At 38.8% G+C, this 12,037-nt stretch overlaps 1 protein-coding gene across 2 annotated transcripts in view; it reads right to left on the bottom strand.

The window, feature by feature from the left end:
- Positions 1-133: 133 nt before the first annotated feature.
- The window catches only part of egfra (epidermal growth factor receptor a (erythroblastic leukemia viral (v-erb-b) oncogene homolog, avian)), a 39,222-nt gene continuing 27,318 nt past the window's right edge, over positions 134-12,037 (bottom strand). Inside the window, exons 17-28 of one of the 2 annotated variants that reach the window (XM_044218224.1) lie at positions 11,777-11,939; positions 11,493-11,615; positions 10,033-10,131; positions 8,576-8,761; positions 8,094-8,249; positions 6,357-6,432; positions 5,366-5,512; positions 5,094-5,191; positions 4,844-5,011; positions 2,871-2,918; positions 2,666-2,759; positions 134-2,268 (exon numbers count right to left, since the gene is read on the bottom strand). In XM_044218224.1, the coding sequence (XP_044074159.1) occupies positions 1,925-2,268; positions 2,666-2,759; positions 2,871-2,918; positions 4,844-5,011; positions 5,094-5,191; positions 5,366-5,512; positions 6,357-6,432; positions 8,094-8,249; positions 8,576-8,761; positions 10,033-10,131; positions 11,493-11,615; positions 11,777-11,939 (1,702 nt within the window). In that variant the 3' untranslated portion in view covers positions 134-1,924. The remainder of the gene's footprint in view (positions 2,269-2,665; positions 2,760-2,870; positions 2,919-4,843; positions 5,012-5,093; positions 5,192-5,365; positions 5,513-6,356; positions 6,433-8,093; positions 8,250-8,575; positions 8,762-10,032; positions 10,132-11,492; positions 11,616-11,776; positions 11,940-12,037) is intronic. The other variant, XM_044218225.1, reaches the window with a different exon arrangement.

Here is a 12,037-nt window from a genome sequence, read left to right as displayed (position 1 = left end):
TAAAGGCATTTCATCAAGTGGTTACTTGAAGTGCTGCAGGCATCTGAGTGAATCCCCAGGGTCTCAGCTCTTCTTTCGATATCTCTCCCTTCACTTCTTAAAGCTGGGGGGGGTGGAAGACAAACAAGTTGTATTTGCATAGAAAAAAAGATTTATTCATGTTCACTTTTGAATGAAATAATCACAATTCAGGAATAAGTGCGTATTCACGTATGATGTGACTGTGACAAAACAGTGTACTGAGTATAAATTATAGTTGACTATTTTTGGGTATATTACAGCATACTCACTGTTTTCTGTACATGTACCTGTGTAAAATCTGCAAAAGTAGGCTCACAGGTTGCTACAATAGTTTATTCCTTTAAAACTAGGAATAACATTTGCAATGTTAATGCTCTTGCAAGACTACAAGACTTTAAAGCTAGGAGCAGATTCATAGATGTGGTGTCACCACCCTGTGTGAAACAAGTCTACACTTTTGTTAAAAAAAAATATTCAGAGAAGATAAATTCTCCAGGTAATAATACAGATACATTAAACCACGAACATCTGAAACATTCTTAGTTTCTGACTTGACGTAGAGCCATTCAAATAAAACATGACCCAGGACAGTTCACCTGGCATTTTTCAAACTATTGGAAAAAACAAACAAACATAAAAATAGTGAACACTATTATTTTGAAGCTATATAGTTTTCCTGGTAAAGTTTTTTGCATTCGTGTCAATCTGTTGATCATCAAATTTGATAAGCTGAGAGTGCACTGTGAGTGTTACAAAAGTTATCATCTGTGGGAAGTCATCAGTAAAAGGGCCATAAAAAGCTTCCTGGGTACACAAACTAATGTCCCATACTGATATAAAGCTCAGAATTTAGCTAACTTTGTGGGTTTGTACACAACTATGCTTCATGCTGCGAGAGCGCTGCAGGTTTTGAACTGCAAAACACAGCAGTGTGAATATGACCACAATCACATTTGCTATATTTACCGTTACATTCTTTACATAGTCAGTGTGAGGGGACACAGGAAACTCTACTCTCTGTAATACATACAGAACTGTCTCAGAGCATAAAGGTAACATATTTAAACGTTACAATTCAACAGTATTCCCCTTTAAACTGGCATACATTCTATAAATTGCAACATTTTGTTTCCTCATTGACTCATCGTTCAGTATGAGGGTCATCAGGCCTCTGAGGACCCCAACAGTCTAGTCAGCATTTTACTCTTAAAAACTCCCTTTAATCAGCTTGACTTCACCACAGAGAAATGATCTGAGGTTTCACATCAGCGTCAAGTGAAAGCAGCACTGTGTGTTTAAATTTCAACATATCAATACTGCTGACTGACTGAATGAATGATTGTGTATCTAACTTGTGATTCTACAACACGTGTACCTTAGGTTGTGTTTTGGGTTGAGCTGCCAGTTTCTGTTCTTCGCAATAGAGCTTCTGCCTCCTAAAAAAATGAAGGCGTTGACATCCTTTTTAATAGCAGTCCTCCACTGACACCTTTGGATCACATAACAGCCTTTTGTCCACAACGTTTAGAGAGATTTTCACTTCTGAGATTTTCAGAAGAGACTTTCACTTTGTGACAGGGGTTACAACATATATGTATCTGGTCCGACAACTCTCAAGTCAACTGAGTCATGTATGAGTCAGCTTCCGTCCAGCTTTCATCAAGAAAGAGTCATTTGTAGTCTAGTGGTAAGAAAAAACTCTTTGGAATGAGAGGGGTTTTGTATGACTGCATGCAAACAACACAGGAAGCTGCACAAAGTCACCTGACTCCGTAAGACAGGATACAACATATATGATAACTGATGGTACCACTTAGCTATGTTTACCCAGATAAGATAGCAATGCCCTTTCTGAATGGAACAGGAAACAGTCTCTTATTTCTTGTCTGTATCCACTAAGTCTTCAGTCTGGGCCCAGGTACTCTGCGTTCTCCGCCGCTGGGATGTGTCCATTGGCGTGGGTCTTGAAGGTGGGAGTGAAATCCTGTTGGTAATCAGGGTTGTCTATGCTATTCTGGGGCTGGTATTTCTGAATGCTGTGGACTGTGCCATTGGAGGTGAGCGGGAGGATGGCGGGGGACGGGATCTCGTTAAGATACTCGGGTCCATTGGCCCCGTTTTTAAAGCAGTTCAGGTACTCTGTCTCTGTGTCGTCTGAAGAGATGGTGGGAAGGATGGTGCGAGGTGGACCAGGGTGCTGGTAGATGGGATTCATCACATCTGAGACTCCGTTCTGGTTCATGTAGTCTGTAAGAAAGCCAATGGTAAGTTGAGAGAGGAATTTAGAAGTAAAAAGGTTTTCATGAAGGTAATAAAAATCACCTGTATGGTGTTTGGGAAAATCTAATAAAGGGGTTAGGTAATACACAGATGATAATAATACATGTTCTTATGGTCCTGAGTACAGCCCTAATGCTGCCACTACTGTAAAACCATTGCAAGAAAGACTACACCAAATGGTAAAAGGCATATGTTCTGCAGCTGGGGTAGCAGTGCAATAAATACAGCAATATGCTTCTTGTCCACTAGATGTCCCCCTTCCTCACTGAATCAAACAGAGGGACAGAGCTCTGCTAAGATTCATTTGAATGATGACATACAGAAGTGGTGCCACCAAGGGGTTTTGAAATTGAAGGATACTTGCCTTGAGCTGGCTGGAAGGCCTCGTCTAAAAGTTTGCCTGTGGGGTCAGGAATATACCGGAGAACCAGGCTTCCATCTCTGCTCGGGAATCCATTCTGCAACAAAGGGCAGAGGTTAAGGTTAGAGCTGTGGCACTGCGGAAAATAATACAAATAATTCAATACAAAGAGGAAAGTGGAATGGTTGAAGGATTGGTTTTCTCTTACCAATAAGCCATTTCTGCTGTGGCACGTTCCAACGCTGCTGTTGAGGCTCTGCAAAATAGATAATATAAACCTGAGTTAATGTCTCATGATGACACTACAGCGAATGCAGAGCAGGAAACGGTGTTTTATAGATCCATAACACAAGTGAATCTGCCTGTAATATCCATAAAGCAGACATGAAGTGAAGAAAGGTTTAAACTGTAACTAAACAGGCATTTTCAGTACAATGCACAATACAAAGATGGTCTGCTGTGCTCAATTTCAGATGTAGGCAAATCCTTTATTTTTGTTATCTTTCACTTTGGTTGTCTTTGATTCTGACTTCCTTCTTTTATTCATAGTTTTTCTTTTTAATGTGTGTGTTTCTTTCAGTCATTGCGATTTATTTTAAAGCCTCTCAGGGGACAATAAGTTCCCTTTGAGTAGTAACAGTAATGTGTATTTATGGTACCAGAGGAGCCATAGCTGTCATCTCAGTACAAGCTGATTAGGATCTAAATAAACGTCCACCGAGCAGATTCATATTCATTCAGGCAATGTGACAAGCTTTGTTGTGTCTGTCAGATTCTTGAGTCAAAGGACTGTGAACGGCGTTAAAACCATGGAAACCGAGCGAATAAAGAGAAGAGAGTGACAGCTGTGGCAATGCAATTACTTTCAACAAGAAAAGGAAATTAAACACGCTGAAGGAGCGACCATCTGTAAAAAAAAAAAAAAATCTCAACCCATAGTGGGCCATGCCCCAACAGTGATATTACAAAAGCAGGCTTATGCTGAGGTTTTGTTGGACAAAGATTTTAAAAAGTTCGCCTGGTTGCCTGCAAAGGTAATCAATTTTAAATCTCATATGAGTTAACCAGGCAGTCACTGGCCGGCAATGATCCCAGGTAGAAGAGCCAGACCTACGCATGGCCTTCACTGAACCTGAGGTAGAAGAGTTCTCATCAATCAAAGGGCACCTGGGAGGAAACGGGGGAGGGGGGATGATAATGAGGACCAGTGGGCAGCGGTCAGGAAGAGGAGAAATAGTCCCAGTGGTGACAGTTAAACAGAATGAGGGCAACTGGGGTCAACAATTAGTTGCAAGTCTACATTTTTTATTATTTTTCCCCTATCTTATTTTACTTATCTGTATATATATATATATACACATATATATACATACACATATATATACATATATATATACATACACATATATATACATATACATACATATACATATATATACATATACATACATATATATATATGTATATGTATATATATATATATATATATATATATATATATATATTGCCCATGTCAATAAAGCCCCACTGAATTGAAATAAAGAAAGTTTAATTCGCCTCGCTGTATGATCACCTGGATTCAGTTTAACAGTCAGTGTTTTGCTTCTGCTGCTTCAGGTGAAAGCTAATTGCTTTCAACAAGCTAAAAAATGACTCTGCGTTTATTTACATTCTGACTCAGAGGGTAATGATTTGAAATCCCATTCCCCAAAACCCTGTTAAAATAGCACAATTCAATTTTCAAACAGTTGACTGCATGTTGGTAAAGTGTGCTCTGCTGGTGCATGTGGTGCAATTTCTTAATCAATTAATGTTGCTTTTTCTGGGAAATGTTACCCAGCATCCAAAGCAGCTGGTATTCCTCATTCACTGTTTTAATAGAGAAGGTCAATGTGAGTGAGTATGGTGTGTGTGTCTCTAGTAAAGGTATCTGTGCCTCATTATATGTACTGATTCACTCTTTTTCAGTTGACTCTATAGTTGCTGAAAGTTCACAGAATAAAATATTGTGACAATATTCCGGCTCTGGATCGCAGATTTGTGTAAAACCTTTGCATGATTAGAAGTAAATGTGGTGGACCAGGTCAACAGCTGCTATAGTTTAAATGCAACTACTACTGCAGGGTGCATTTTCAGAAAAATAAATAAATGATGAATTGTTTTTTATATGAAGTAGCTTACTGTGGAGTGAAGCAGCGGGGTGTGGGAGGTGCTCGGGCTGCTGAAGAAGCCATGTTGTGGCACCAGGTACTCGTCTGCATCGACAGCGTCCTCCATGTCCTCCCCGCTGATCAGGCTGCGGTACAATCTAGTGTCTGCAGGACTAGGCAGGTGCATGCGATCATCACCCTGGAATTGGAAGTCCAATAGGTTACTACAATTCGTCACCAAGTAAACTGAAGATTTAAGACTGTCTGAGGTAAAATTATACCTGAATGACCAGATAACGAGGAGGATCCCGAGCCATCTTTGTAAACTCAGCTATTAGCTCCCGGAAACGAGGTCGGCTATCCGCATCAATCATCCAACCTGTGCAGACACATCAGCAGATATGCTCATAAGACAAGAAGATGAAACTTCAGCAGTGGGGAAATGATTGCAAATTAACTGCAACAGCAAATTTTGTAGATTCTAAAAGGAAATTATTATGTAAATGCACTTCTGAAAAGCAGAAGCTTTCAACTAGCATCCCACCAAGCTTACATTTCACCATGATCATGTAGACATCTATAGTACAGATTGGTGGTTGAGGCAGTCGCTCCCCTTTCTCCAGGACCCCAGCTATTTCACTGGCTGGAATCCCATCATACGGTTTGGTCCCAAATGTCATCAGCTCCCAAACTGTTACACCTAGAGAAAGGAGGACATTTGGTATATGTCAGTCTGATGAGCTGTCATTCACTTTGTTTTGCTCCCAATAAATGAGAAGAAATGAGAGTGACAGGATGTAAGCACCCAAAATATCACACAGTATCAAAATAGCTATGTTGACAAATTGGCTCTGCCTGCAGGAGTGGGAGTTAGCAGGATGCATCTCTGTGTTGGAGGAGCTGAAGAAGGGAAAAGGAGGAAAGGAAGCCCGTCACTTCTGCCAGGGTCTACTGATGCTTTTGCCATATTGAGTGGAAGGCATGATCAAACCCTCTGGAAAAGAAGATTTGGAACCTGGCCCACACAAGAAAGCTGTGCTGTGTTTGTTTTCTGTGTGTGTGTGTGTGTGTGTGTGTGTGAGTGTGTATAGGCATAAGTGCATATGTGTGCTCCGGGGCTGGAAGAACTGTTTGTGTGGGTTGTGGCAACAATCTCTTCTGACGTGATTTTGTCCATCTGAGACTGATGGCGTGTAGGTGTGCGCTACCAGTATCCTAAAATCGCAGATGCTAGCAAGATGTTCTCCCTTTCTCATTTTGTGTTTCAAAATGTTGACAAGCCTTATTAAATCCAAAAACAACATCCCATCTGAATCTTCAAAACGTCTTTCCTCTCTTTGCCTCGCTTGCTGTTAAAACACTTCATTTAGCCATGAATAAATATTCCTACGGTGAGACAGTCACCAATACTCAGGAGCACAGAAGCTCGACTGTTTTACATATCTGAAGTTACGCAAGGATCCAAGCTCAATCTGCATTGCAAGCAGGGTTCATGCCTCACTGGGTTAGAGCTACAGCTTGTATTCATAAAGCACACGACTTACCATAACTCCATACATCACTCTGGTGTGTGTATGTTCTGTTCAGGATAGATTCAAGAGCCATCCATTTTATTGGTACCTGTGGAACAAAGATTGGTAATGTAATAATCTACAAATACTGCAGTCATTTCTAAAAAAATGCATTTTACCCAGTAAATGTGCATTTAACGTGATAAAAATGCACCACCATAATGTTCCTTTGGGTACATCTGGACAATAAGCTGGACTGGGCCACAACATGCAGTCTTTTAATGAATGCAGTACCGTGCTCCATATATTTTATCAGATCATCTTTGCTGACAGCATTTTACATTAAAGAGGGATGAAGAGACGGTTACTTAGCTCATTGAGACAGTGGCCTCAACTGTACACTTGCCTAATGACTCTCAACAGCGATTTCTGTAATAGCCTTGCTAAAATGAGTATTAACTTAATTTGTACCTTAATAACATCCAGTCAAATTTGACTTCTTTACTCAAAGAACTGTAGCACTTTCTTAAATTGAAATCCATTACATACAGTACATAATGTAACTGTACTGCCACCTAGTGGTGCAGAATGGTCACACATACAAATTAAGAAAATCCACATTTTATCATTAAGTTACTGAAAATGCTAACATTTAACATAGATATATATTTTAGAAATGTAAACAAAGGTTTTGGCACAGTTTGAAATTTATAGGAGATGAGAAGCAGTATGCTGTCATCACACAAAGTGCGTCACGCAAAGCTTAAAAAATAATTTCTGGGATGGTTTCCTGCATAGGGATTAAGTCCAGTTCCATACTGCAGAGGATATCTATACTCAGTTGTCTTTTTTTCTAACACAAGGCTTAATCCTGGTCTGGAAAAGTGTCATGTAATGTTTAATGAACATGTTTCAGAATAGCAACACATTTAACTACAACAAATAAAGGAAATCTCAACAGTTGCAGGTGTCTACGTTTGAGACCCAGTCCAGCTTAGTCTCCACATCTGCCCCTATTTGAGGATCAGCAATAAAATCTCTGGACAGAAACTGAATATTGTATTACATTACTAGTCAAAATGATTATATCATCTGTTTGGAAAAAAATTATATACCACAGATTTAATGGAGTTCTCGTAACATAATAAGGTAATACGATCAATAAGAGATAAGTAAATATGTTGCTACAAGGATATTCCACCATATCATTGGATTTCTGACTGAGTTAAGCAAAAGAATACAAATATTTGAGAATTATTATATTATGGGGAAAATATTAAATTATTAGGTACTACAGAGAGAAGTGTATAAGTCACCCTGTAGTTAAAAGTAAACACAAGTACAGCAGATTTTGGATGAGGAAAATAGTGCTTTCAGCTGCACAAAGAAACTCAGATAAGAGAAGAAACTTATCTGATTTCTTAGAACTCAGTTCACTGACAGAACTATTTATACTACATCAAAACTACAAATGCAAAAATACCATCTTTCATGAAATGGTGCAAATTCATTTGTATGTCTAATAAGCACCCAATTTCTAACAGGCTATAAATGCAGAAACAAGGTTGTTCATATTTAGGCCTATTTGTGCACAACCGATGACTATAAAACTTAATTAATAAAAATAATTTAAAGTGTAAGGCTCAATCTTTGTCTTAATATCTTGATAAATAAAACACTTTCTTTTAAATGTATTTTATCTTTTTGAAATATTCATGACAGACAGATGGACCCTGCCGACACTGTAGACTGCTTTAATCTCCAACAGACCTTTCCGCCATCTGCATGGTACTCTTTCTCATCTGCGTTGAGGAGTTTGGCCAGACCAAAGTCAGTGATCTTGATATGTTGAGGAGTCTTCACCAGGACATTTCTTGCTGCCAAGTCACGGTGTACTAAGTGGCGCTCCTCCAGGTAGTTCATACCCTTTTGTCAAACAAACGATGAAGTACAAGTTATTGGTGCTCTTTTTCACTTACTGTTCTTCCTAGCAGTTGCAAAAACAAAACTACATGACTTGCTCTGTAGAAATGTTGCTTTTGTTTTTATCACATGCCCTGTATGACAATAAAACTCACATAGACATCGAATAAACAGTATTGTTATTGCAAGTAAACCACAAAGTACTAGTTTATACCTTTATTATTTAATATCTTTGTAGGTGTGTTAAACAACTACAGCCCCATACAGGTTGTACCTATTGAACAGACCCTACCATGTAACTTAATGCCTTTACAAGGTTTCTCTCTTACCTTGGCTATCTGCACACACCAGTTGAGCAGGTACTGGGAGCCGATATTATCCTTGTTCTCTTTGACATAGTCCAGCAGGCAGCCGTAGGGCATCAGCTGGGTGACGAGCTGCACTGTGGAAGTCAGGCAGATGCCAAGCAGACGACACACATGGGGGTGTTCCACACTGGCCATCACATAAGCCTCCTGTAGTGCGCATGTAGAAATACGAAAATGTTTTTTTGTCAGTCGATGTTTAATATTATTTGGGGGCAGTCAGGTGACATAAAGAACAAAACAACCTCCTTCTAGTGCGTGGGGGAAAAAGAAAAAAAATGCATGCACATTGATGGATTAAAGGTGCGAAGACAAAAAATGGTCTGTTAGAGTAAAACGTCTCACAGCCTATTCCATCTTCCACTGTAGCAGTATTGGTAGAAGTATCCACACTGATAGCTTAAGAAATACAACATTTGTGGAGATACTCAGTGTTGGGGGTGATAAGTTTCTTAGCAGCAGTCATATCCAGCCAAGCATATTTTATGTGGCTCAGCTGAGAGTGGAAACTCTCAGTTGTCATCACAGAAAAGCGACTTAACCATGGGGATAATCCGCACTGGCCACCATCAACAGGCTTCCTATAAAGAGACCCAAGCAAACAGCACTTCAAACTGAGCTTTATTTAATAGGTTTCCTGTCACGAGTGCATTAATTGTACCCGAAATATTTTCTACATGCGTATTACAGTATCGACATTGTTCAGTAAATTACCACTTGATTGTTAGGAGCTCTGTAATTCTGACTGATGAGGAAGAGGCTTCAAAGCACATTTAAAAGTAGGCCTCTGCTCTTAAGTCATGAAGTTCAGAGGACGTGTATGTCCACCACAATCTTCAGATGAACAGTAACTGAGCAACACAACCACAAAATCTAAGGATCTAAGATGCACATTCAGCCGTTTGCATAATGCATTTTGAACAGGCTGCTTTCTTAGTGTGGCTACAGGACTGCATTCCTTTCCAGAACACCTCAGCCATGGATTACACACCAACACCCACGCACAGCCCTCCAATGAATTAATCCTGTATCCTACAGCCCCGTAAGAGGGTCACTGTGTAGAAACATGACACGTTCTCCATTACAAGGAAAATAAGTAGTCATTAATTTCAAATAAAGTTGCAAATGCTATAAATTACAGGATACCTTACAGCAAAATTGACATCTGGGAAGCAAAAATTGTAACTCACTTTGCGCAACACATTGAGGTACTTCTTCTTTAAAGTCAAAATATTGTGATAATTGCTAAAAAGAAATGTGCATAGAGTTTTTAACTTTTATACTTCCACTGTCATTTCCCACCAGCAGCACACACTTTACTCAAGTAGTCTGGGAAAAAAACATTTCAAATAAATGGTCCTGACTAAGTATTACAGTAAGCTTAGAGTCCAAAAATATACCACATAAATCAGTAAACCTACATCCAAGATCTCTTTGTTTGCTTTTGGTGATGTGGCCTCTCTCAAAACCTTGATGGCCACTGGGATCTTCACATCCTCTCCCTCTGGAACCCACAGGCCCTGTGTGGACACAAGTTTGTAATTTTACACGCTTTAATTCTACCTGATTTATCAAGTGAACACAAGTGCATACATACAAATGTTAGCATACACAGTACAATTACAAATGCTGACACGTACTGAATGTACTGCATGAGATCAACCACGCCCCCAAGCACTTTGTACTCTATACTTGTGAGGACCCTTAATCCCTCATAAACCCAAAGGTTGAAAATAACTAATAAGTACATTTACTCAAGTACAATTTTGAGGTACTTCCATTTTATGCTATTATTATACTACTTATCCAGTACATTTCAGAGGGCAGTATTATACTTTTTACTCCACGTACTCCATGTATCTGACTGCTGTATTTTACATACAAAACATATGACCAGTTATAAAATATGATGCATTGTCATAGATTAAACTACTCAAAAGTAAATGAAGTAGTAAAATGCTGCTTACACCTTAATGAATCAGTAATAATAATTAAATCATATAATTTAACACTCTGCCATTCTGTAATGAATAGTTTTATTTTTGATATATTTTGCTGCTAATATTTTTAACTTCTTCTTATGTAAAATTATGAATGCAGGACTTGTAATGGAGTATTTTTATAGCGTGATATTGGTAGTTTGACTTAACTATAGATGTCAATACTTCTTTCACCACTGACAACACCTAACCTTAACCTTCAGAACTAACTGGCTAACCTTAACATGTATCCTAACCATAACTTAACCTAATTCCAACCTTAACTCTATAACCGAGTCTTAACCCTCAAATAGCCCTTTGAAAAAATGTCCTTACTTTCCAAAAATGTCCTAACTCTCAAGGTCTAAAACTCAAATTGGTCCTTACAAAGATAGAAATTCAAGAGCAACACATGCACACTTGTTTTTGTACCAAGTAAAAACATTGTGGTGACTTACATTCTCTCTCTGGGGATTTACCCTAACCTTCACCTAAAAGCAACCCTAAAATAGACTTTGTAGAGACCAGCCTTATATATATATATATATATATATATATATATATATATATATATATATATATATATATATATATATATATATATATATATATATATATATATATATATATATATATATATATATAAACACACACACATATATACACACACACACACACACACATACGCACAGCACTGAAAGTGATGATCTGGCAAGTTAAAAATGTGTCTTTTAATTGAAAAATTGACAACAGATGTAGATGAGCGAAAACACTGACGGGTGTTGGTTATGTGGACTTGGCACATACAGTACTCCTGAACTCCAGCTTCATTAAAGCTCAGCACTGTAGTGGAATTTTGACAATAAGGTGTTTTGAGACACAAACCTGAAGCATGTTATTACCTTGTAAACTGTACCAAAAGCTCCTGATCCCAGCACTTTGATTTTCTTAAATTCAGGTTCCTTCAGGATCCGCAGCAGAGCCTGGTTTGGTGCCTCTCCACTTGGAGTCAGAGGTTCGACCAACTGGAAAAGAAAGATTGAATATCTTACATACTGTCTCGCAAACAGCACAGCTTTTATCTCTCTCTCTAAATTAACCCTAACATCTCAAAAACAACTCCTCTTAACATCTTGATGTATTGATGTCTCCCTACAAGCGTGGTGACTCAGTTCCCTCATCTTACCTCTCTCTCTTGGAGAAGTCTGCGCATGGTTCTCTTCCTCTTGATGTGGCGTCGGCGTAGCAACACAAAGACAGACAGGCCCACAATAAGAACAGCCAGCAGACCACCGACTACACCAGCCGCAATCATGGAAAGACCAGAAGGGCTGAAAGACAGGTGGGAGCTGATGTAAGAATGCAGATAGAAAACAGAGCACATTTACAAATTCAATAAACAAGGAGAGATGAAATTAGAATGTCGAACTTAGGCAAAGTCAGTGTA

This window comes from Siniperca chuatsi, linkage group LG13 (genome assembly GCF_020085105.1).
Source record: "Siniperca chuatsi isolate FFG_IHB_CAS linkage group LG13, ASM2008510v1, whole genome shotgun sequence".
Lineage (NCBI taxonomy): Eukaryota > Metazoa > Chordata > Actinopteri > Centrarchiformes > Sinipercidae > Siniperca > Siniperca chuatsi.
Note: the sequence above shows the minus strand (reverse complement) of the source record. Positions and strands in the feature narration are given on the sequence as shown.